Source organism: Rutidosis leptorrhynchoides, chromosome 11, assembly GCF_046630445.1.
Source record: "Rutidosis leptorrhynchoides isolate AG116_Rl617_1_P2 chromosome 11, CSIRO_AGI_Rlap_v1, whole genome shotgun sequence".
In the NCBI taxonomy this organism is placed as follows: Eukaryota; Viridiplantae; Streptophyta; class Magnoliopsida; order Asterales; family Asteraceae; genus Rutidosis; species Rutidosis leptorrhynchoides.
Window position 1 is genome coordinate 128,166,870 of NC_092343.1, and position 9,122 is coordinate 128,175,991.

Below are 9,122 nucleotides of genomic sequence, written 5' to 3' on the forward strand. Positions count from 1 at the left end.
TAATGATGAAAATAATTTTAGTAATCATAATAGATGATAGTTTCATAATAATACTTTTATATTAATAATATCAATAATAATATAACAAATCAAATTTTATATCTATATATTATATTAAAATAATAATATTCATAATACTGATATTAATATTAATGTTAATATTAATTAGAATAATGAAAGCACTAATAATATTACTATAACAACTAAATTTTCAACTTGTAATAAGATTTCATATTTTAACCTTACATGTTATAAATTATTTAATACTTATGTTATATAATAACATATTTGAATATGTAATATTTGTATAATTTATATATAATACAATGTACATATATTATTAATTATAAAAATCATTCATATATATATATATATATATATATATATATATATATATATATATATATATATATATATATATATATATATATATATATATATATATATATATATATATATATTCATTCTAATAGTAACTTAGCTATTATATATATTATTTTACATTTTTAACTTTAATGTTTATATTAAATTTTATTATTTCTAATTATTATATATATATATATATATATATATATATATATATATATATATATATATATATATATATATATATATATATATATACACTTATATTTATATTTACATATTTATTTACACACAATTGTTCTTGAATCGTCGGGCATGGTCAAAGGTCAAATGTTTTCATGAAAATAGTTCAAGAATTTTGAGACTCAATAATACAGACTTTGCTTATCGTGACGAAATCATAATAAGATTAAAGTTTAAATTTGATCGGAAATTTCCGGGTCGTCACAATATATATATATTTACGCTTTTAATCATACTATGTTTACTTTCATTTAATATCTAATGTAATTATTATTTTTTAAATATACTTTACTTACAGGTTGAGACATCTTTAATTCCACAATTTCAGCCTTTCGATGGTAACATTGTATATGTTAATTTGAAATATATACTTCTTGTTATTAATTTTAAACATATGCTTCTTATTATGTATATTAGTAATTATTATTATTCTGTATATTAGTAATTACCAAATAACATACAAAATATCATTATGCTATACACATGTTTGTTAATCTAAAAATACCTAATTTTTATTTTTAGATGGGCTTCATTTTGCAGCAATTTATGATCGATGGTCTAAAGATCGTAACAACCTGACAATATCTCTACAAGAATCATTATGTAAACAGTTTATAAATACAGACTTACGTCCCATTATCGACAAAAGTTTGGCACATTACAACACTTTATACCAAATGAAAATGAAGGCCTCCAAGCAAGATGTCGTTAATATGATTTTTGGTACATGGATGCCTCATACTAAACGATGTGTTATGTGGGTAGGAGGATTCCGCTCATCTGACTTAATTCAGATATTCTCAACTACATAAATTCATCCTTTAACTATAAAATTGCATTCAATTACATATTAATAATTTTATTGTTTTTTCCCCTCCAAAAAACAGTTGATCATAGATCATGTTGAATTGATGCATCAACAAAATAAAAAACTTCATACTCTAAAGACATTGACGTTAAAGAAGAAAGTGATATATCAAATAAGCTTAACAAATTGCAAATAAATCTGATACATTTCTAGGTGAAGGATTCGTTGACAAAGGAGACCCAACAACTTTGCCAAATTATATTACTCAAATGTCATTGGCTTTCGGGAAATTTAGCTATCTGTATAACCTAATGGATCAGGTGTATGACATGTAAACTCTTGTGGACTTCAGTCCTTGTATTCTATTAAAGAAATAAATAATGTTCTAATAATTATCTATCTTTCTATAATGGATTCATCATCTAACTTTACATTTTTCTTTCCAGGCTGATAAATTGCGTATTAAAACTTTTGACAAGTTTGATGATATACTAATAACGAGACAATTAGCTCAAGCATTGGTTTCCATCAACAAATACTTTAATAGACTCACAGCATTTACGCAACTTTGGAAAGCTCGTCCGACAACCTAATTTAGATCACATGCTGTCAAGGACAATACGTTTATCGTAAACTATTTATTCAACATATTATATAGTGATTATTGACACTATTTTTTGCACTTTGTGAATCATTTAGTATTACATTCAACTTGCAATTTCCATCATCTATAACTCAAATGTCATTTTTATTTAAAAAGTACACAAAGTACCTTTGTAAACTTAGAAATTAACCTTGTCATTCAAACATAATCAACACATTCAACTGTTCTTCTGTCACAGAAGTTATTTATCAACACATTCTTATGATCTTCTTTGTAACTAAATTATAATGGAACAAAATATTTAAAAAGTCCCGCGAATTCGCGAGTTATAAACTAGTTTATATTAGAAATCACGAAGATATAGTACAATAGATGTCGGAGACATCTTACACGAAAGGCCGAAGCTTACTAAAACAAAACAAAATTAGTTGAAAACATCATGTTGAATATGAAGAGTAGATTGAAGAAGAATATTGATATTGGAATTGGCATGCCTTCGATGTTCAGTTGGTTGATATCAATAGGTGAGTAATAGTCCAATCATACAGATTTAGATGCTTCATATCTAAAACTCTAATTTTTGTTTTTTTTTTTTTTTGTTTTTTGTTTTTTTTGTTTATCGAAATATGAAGGGACACCGCAGTCCTGCGTTTAATTTAAAAGTACGATATGATTCTAAATGTTGGAGGTGTGTAAATATAAGGTTTTTTTACCTATTTGTATGTCAATTCTTTTTCTGATTGGTGGTCCTTCTTGGGCCTTCTAATCTATTTATTTTAAAGGCTATATTGCAAGAGCAAACCTTGAAGTTGTTGTCATGCTTACTTTAAGTCAAATGATAAAAATGAGATCTCGATTTGTTAGAGTGTAACTGCATTTGTAATTATATTAGTTGAATAACTGAACTGTTATCAGTTAATATGCTATACTTGATTTGATAATTTTCTTTCTTTTGAAAATTAACACTTGCATATGTTATTTCTAAAATTTTGAGTGATTTTGGAGCAGTTTTTTTGGTATACAACAGCTAATGGGTCATGGTTAGTGGATTTATTTTGTTTTTTTGTTCTATGTGTATTCTAGTGCAATTTATGTAGTTTGTTGATATTGGATTGTTGTTTAGATGACCAAACAACAGCACTAGATAGCAAGTGCCAAGTACTATTATTTTCATTTCGTAGTTAGCTGTGGAAGGGTCGAAAAGGAGGCCCCACAAATAAGCAAAACCATGTCAAAATTTGTAAAAAGAAGGTGTCTACACTCCATATGCAATGGTGCTATAAATTGCAGCAAAAAGTGCTCTTTCTTATAAGGATAAATAAATACATTTGATCTGACATTGTCGATAATTTGTTTAGTCTTACCGTAACTAAGTATTCTTTTTTATAATTTTTTCATACAGGTCGCCTTATGTGGAATGCAGCTTATGTCACTTCCTAATGTGATTAATACTTGGACATGCGTTAATTGCAAATATCAAGGTTTGAGTTTGATAGGCCTTTAGTTATATCTTTATTGTATTTGGATTTAGTCATTCGATATATTTGACGAACTACTGGCATAACAAGGTTTTTAACTTCTATAGGTTTTACTAACTACTTGTGCAATAGTGGAAGCTATCGGTTTATAGAAGGCATTGGTAGCTCAACTTCTGCAATCACTCTCATCTTAAGTTGTATTGTATGATACATGTCCTTAAATACATTTCTCTGTATAAGCTAATCATGAAATAAAAAAATTGATGTGAGTTTCAATTGGATGAAAAAACGTAAAAGTCGTGTAATTAAATGGGACATGTTTGGTTTGGTAGGTATTGTTTTATATATAATGGGTTATTTGTGTGAATTTTAGAGCTTCTAAAAGAAGGTAGAAACATGTCTAAACTGAATTGATGATTTATAAAATTAGTTTGCTTACTATTTAAAGTTGCCTTCTTATTTGGAGTTTCTTTTTGTTGAGTTTTGATTTTTTGATTACTCGACTATTTTAAATGAGCTAACGTCAATTGTTATTAAAAAAAGTTTATATATTCATTTAAACAACCCGTGAATTCACGGGTCTTTTAACTAGTTTAATCTATACGTTATGCTAAATCACTAATGTTTACATTGCAATCAATACTTCTTTCCAGGTTAAGCATATAATAACGAGTGGTCAGAGTATCGATCCATGAATATCTTTATGGTTAATATAAAGTCGATGGATAAATAAAACATATAAATATACGATTGTTGATGGGACTTGGAAAACCATAGTTAAATTGTGGACTCGAACACTTCACATCAAGAACAATACTCACTTTCTATATATCAAGAAAATGAAGACAATTCTTAGCCGGGATGCTACTTTCTGATATCTTTCCCTTCAGGGAGAAGAGCGGAATAAAAACAAGCTATAGAAACAAACCAAAAGCTCACTCCTACCGTGCTAACTTAGCAGCCATTTGACTCAACTTTACCATGTATCCTTTGTCATTCCATTCGAAACAATAATCAAATGAACCCCAAACAGTCGATACGAGTTGAGAAATAGAGTGAGAAACATTTAAGCCCATTATATTCTAGATTTACTCTGTGGGGTTTGTTAAATGTTCAACAGCTTTTAGTTGATAGCAAGGAGTGAAAGAATCTTAAAAGATACTCATAAACGAGTACCGGCTTAACTACATTCAGTCCGATCCATTTTAGCATATTTTCTACGGCTCAAAGAAGAAAAGCTATAAAAACAGCATGTAACCTTCCAACTTGGTCAAACTTGGTCATGTGTCATAGGGCTCCTGGACAGAGTAGGGGGGCTATTTGCAGCAGAGTTTTAAATTCTGGACACATGATACTGATATTGTTGCCAGTTCTTATGGATATCATCATATCGAATTCACATCATACCAAAACCGTCATAGGTTTTCCAACAAATCAAATTCTCCTACGTTAATTGAATTAGCACGCATATGCTCTAACAATGTGAGGTATGAAAATGAGGTCAAATGCCACCATTCAACAATATGGCAGAACAAGACCCTTTAGTCTATGCTCTTACTATATCAATTTTAACCACCACATAATACAATGCATAACGCTGTTATACATTTAAACTTGCTTTATAAATTCAACTGTAGCTATTATGCTCACTCAACTTATAATCCAAATATTAAAATACTCTTCTAGCTAACGTTATCAGACAAACTGTGACAAAGCAGCCTATCATGCAAGTAATCAATTGTACATGAATTATTAGTAACAACCAACAACAAAACTTACCTTATATCAATCATAAGTGAGTGATTAAACCACAAACATTCAGAATACGTACCGAACTTAAAAACACAGACAAGACCAACATGAACAACAAAGTCAAGATACATGTCACTAATGTTTGTTGTCTTCAGCAGCTTTCTCTTCTTTCCCAAGTGCAACTACCAATTTCTTCAAAATAGACTCAACCGGCTCATGCGAATTCTCGACCGCCTTCGATATCGGCTGCCATTTCTCACCATGTTTGGGTTCAGCAGCAACACATTTCTTCAAAATCTCCTCCTGCAAATCTTCACTTCCATATTGCAATTCAAATTTATAAAGCAAACCCCAAAAGTCACCCACATCAGGTGCAAGCGTAACTGCCCGATTAAGCCAACTTCGTGCTTTATCCACCTTTCGATCAAGCCAAAACAATTTCCCAATAGCAGCAATAACATGTGGATCATGTTCACATTTTTTATACGCATCTGAACTTTTCGTTTTCCTTTGTGGTCTTGGTGCCATTTCAATCGAAGCAGCCCATAATATCCCACTATTAGGACACTCTTGTAACGCTTTCGCCATCAAACTCTCAGCTTCTTTTTTAGACCCATGTCTCGATTCCGCACGCACCGCAGCTAGCCATAATTCAGGGTTCTTCGGGTTCCTTTTTCTAGCCATGGTCAACACGGCTCGAACCTTACTTAACCCACTCATTCTTTCTTCAAGACTCGCAAGTGAAAGCCATAAAGGTGTTGAATTTGCACATTGTTTTAAACCCATTTCATAAACCTCTTTTGCTTGTTGTAACCGATTTAACCGTTCTTCTAACTGACCAAGCATCAACCATAACTTAAAAAAAGTAGGAAACAATCTCAACCCTTCATCAAGCAACCGTCTTTCTTCATCAACGTTCTTAAGTTCTCGTTCAACAACTGCTGACTTCATCCAAACTCTCTCGGTCCCACCTTCTTTTTCACGGGCTTTTGCAAGAAGCATGCGGGCCCGCTCGGGCTCGTTATTCTCAAACTCGAGCTTAAATGCAGCAAGCCAAATCTCTTCAGAATCGGGAATCGCAGCATACGCTTCTTGAAGAATCTTTCTAGCTGCGGGTACATCACCCGCAAGCCATTTTTCTTTCGCACCCATTAACCATAAAACCTCGGCTTGCGGTGTATACATAACCGCCTTCCTTAACAACGCATCTAAAGACTCGCGGGTCCCGTGCGCCTTTTCAAGTTGAGCCGCTTTAAGCCATATACTTTTCTTAGTCAAAAATACACCAAGTGCATGACTATATATTGCCCTAGCAGTTTCAATCGAACCCCGTTTCTTACATTCTTCTGCATCTGCAACCCACGTTACCTTACGATCTTCTTCTTCAACACCAATTCCAATCGTGTTACTAATGATCGCGTTACACGTTGCCACCGAACCCGATCGTTCGGCGGCTTCTGCGTCTTTCATCCAAGCTTCTCTATCAATCTCAACATGTTCTTTTTGCAAAGCCCGAATACCCCTTTCGATTATCTTCCCAACCATATTTACATTCCCGTTTGCTTCTTCAAGTTTAGCAGCTGTAATCCAAATTGCAGGTTCTTTAGGTAACTTTTCACGGGCCTTGTTCAACACCTTTTTTGCAGCATCGTATTTTTCTAAACGGGCCAACGCGAGCCATAACTCAACGTGTAACGGGCAACACTCAACGGCCCGTTGTAGCAACATTTTAGCATCTTCTTCATTAGCAAGTTCAACTACTGCTTTCCATAACCTAACTGAATCGGGTATATTTTCAAGACCTTTTCTCAAAACTTTACTTTTAAGACCAACATCGTGTTCCAATTTTGCAGCTTGCATCCAAAGTTTAACCGAATTTGGAATTGCCTTAACACCTTTAGCTATCACAGATCTAGCTTCATCGGGATTTGCTAAACGACACGCTTCGATCCATACGTCTTCGTTTTTCGGGCACTCATCGCAACCTTTTTTAATCAGATCACGTGCAACTTGAATCTTACCCGCTACTTCTTCTAATCTTGCAGCTGCAATCCAACCAGGCGGGTGTTTCGGGTTCGTTTGGATAACAGATTTCAACAATAATCTAGCTTTTTTAATATCTGATATCTCAGCATCACTAGTAATCTTCATACTTTTCAAATCAGTCAAATAACCTTTCGGGTCAACAACAGTCAACCCCGAAACAGAATCCGAAAGCCTGTCCAATTTCAAAGATAAAACCGTTCCTCTACCCTCACCAACAGCAGTCAAATCAGGCGTTTGAGAATAAGGCGTTTCGGTCCCACCAACCGCTCGACTTTTCGGGTCCAATGCAGTAACATGCTCTTTTTCTTGCCTAGCCTTTTCAAGTAAAGTATCGGGTACAGGCACATAACTTTCAAATCTCTTCTTTTTATTCCTAGATGAATAATCCCCAATTTCAGGAATACTATCCCATTCAGCAGCAGATAATGTCACCAATTTCCTCTTTAAATCAGCAAATTGTTCAGTAATTTTAGGGTTAGAAGCACGATACTTTTCGATTTCCTCTTTCAACCTAGCTTCCCTCCTATCTTTCCTTCTCGAATCCATCCTTTTATCAATCTCATCCCACACAGCATCAGCTTCTTTATCTTCTTCATCATATTCAGCAGAAGCAAACAAACCAACATCATTACCTTCAAACTCATCAAACTTCTGATTCTCATCGTATCCCTTATCCTCAGCTTCTTCCTCTTCTTCTTCCTCACCGGGCCCTTTACCCCGGCCCCGACCAACCCCAGACGGACCTGCAGCAGCACCGACAGCCGCTGCAGACCGGTCAGGTAGGTCAGGTGCAGCACGGGCAGGACCAATATCAGAACGAGTAGTGAAACCAGTAGCACCACGACCTAAACCGGCTACATAATTCGGTGGTGGCCTGGTGTTTAAAAACTCCAATCGATTTTTCGGTGCAACAGGAGCTTGCATGATTCCTAATAACACAATAAACAAAACTATAAGTTAAAACTTCAAATCAAAGCTTAAATCACAGAAAACGATAATGATTATGAAACCCTAGATGCTCCTAATTAAGTAAACTTGGGTAATACGTCTATTATGTACATATATGTAACCCTAGATGAACAAAATTGAAAAAATTATGTGTATATGTAACCCTAGAATAGGAACAATTGTACAGTATTATTTGATATGTGTATATGTATGTCTATGTATGATAAAAGTAACCCTAAAGAACAAAATTAAGAACCTATACAAATAAATAACTGTAATTAAAGGGGAGAAATTGAATATGTAAATGAGAAATCACTGACCGGAGATGTTGATCTGAATTCCGGATTGTACGGAAAACTGATCGATTAGCCGAAACGGTATGATACGATGGCGCGATTTGGGAGATGAAATTAAGGGTGTGTTTGGATACTGGGATTTGTAGCAGGGTACAACAACGAGAATATAAAATAAAAATGTAATTCAAGTCGGTGTAAATGAGGCACCGCCCTAACCAACTTGTTGATTCGTTTAAAATTCAACGAGTTCGAACCTATGCTCGATTCGTTTCTAGCTTAATAAATTAAGTTTGAGCTTACAGGGTGGAGGTAGGATTTTAAATAAGCGGTGTCAGAAACTGATACAAAAATAAGGTAAAACGGTTATGTTTGATGTCTACTATGTTTTAGCGGAAACAAATGGTCACATGATTGACAATGACATGTTCCAATTAACTTCTTGATTTCGTCTCTTTAACTAGGGTCATATACAATATCTTTTTCTATTTGGAAAATCTGAAAGAAAATCTTTCAATAAAGAAATTGGTATTGGACACCGAACATCATGCTTGTATGCTCGTGTGTGATGCGTGGACACCGAA

General features: G+C 33.5%; 1 protein-coding gene and 1 long non-coding RNA gene across 2 annotated transcripts; one reads left to right on the plus strand and one right to left on the minus strand.

The window, feature by feature from the left end:
• Window positions 1–2,436: 2,436 nt before the first annotated feature.
• Window positions 2,437–3,847, plus strand: LOC139876336 (uncharacterized). The gene is made up of 3 exons (XR_011768044.1): window positions 2,437–2,545; window positions 3,424–3,502; window positions 3,607–3,847. It is a non-coding gene; the product is annotated as an uncharacterized lncRNA (long non-coding RNA).
• Window positions 3,848–5,119: 1,272 nt separating this feature from the next.
• LOC139874201 (protein STABILIZED1) lies at window positions 5,120–8,697 on the minus strand. The gene is made up of 2 exons (XM_071861662.1): window positions 8,566–8,697; window positions 5,120–8,226 (listed from the first exon to the last, which is right to left on the minus strand). The coding sequence occupies exon 2, from the start codon at window positions 8,219–8,221 to the stop codon at window positions 5,387–5,389; it is 2,835 nt and encodes a 944-aa protein (XP_071717763.1). The 5' UTR covers window positions 8,222–8,226; window positions 8,566–8,697; the 3' UTR covers window positions 5,120–5,386.
• Between the last annotated feature and the right edge of the window lie 425 nt (window positions 8,698–9,122).

Bases quoted from the DNA above. Each gene is read 5' to 3' on its own strand.
- LOC139874201 (XM_071861662.1), bottom strand. From the start codon at position 8,221: ATGCAAGCTCCTGTTGCACCGAAAAATCGATTGGAGTTTTTAAACACC.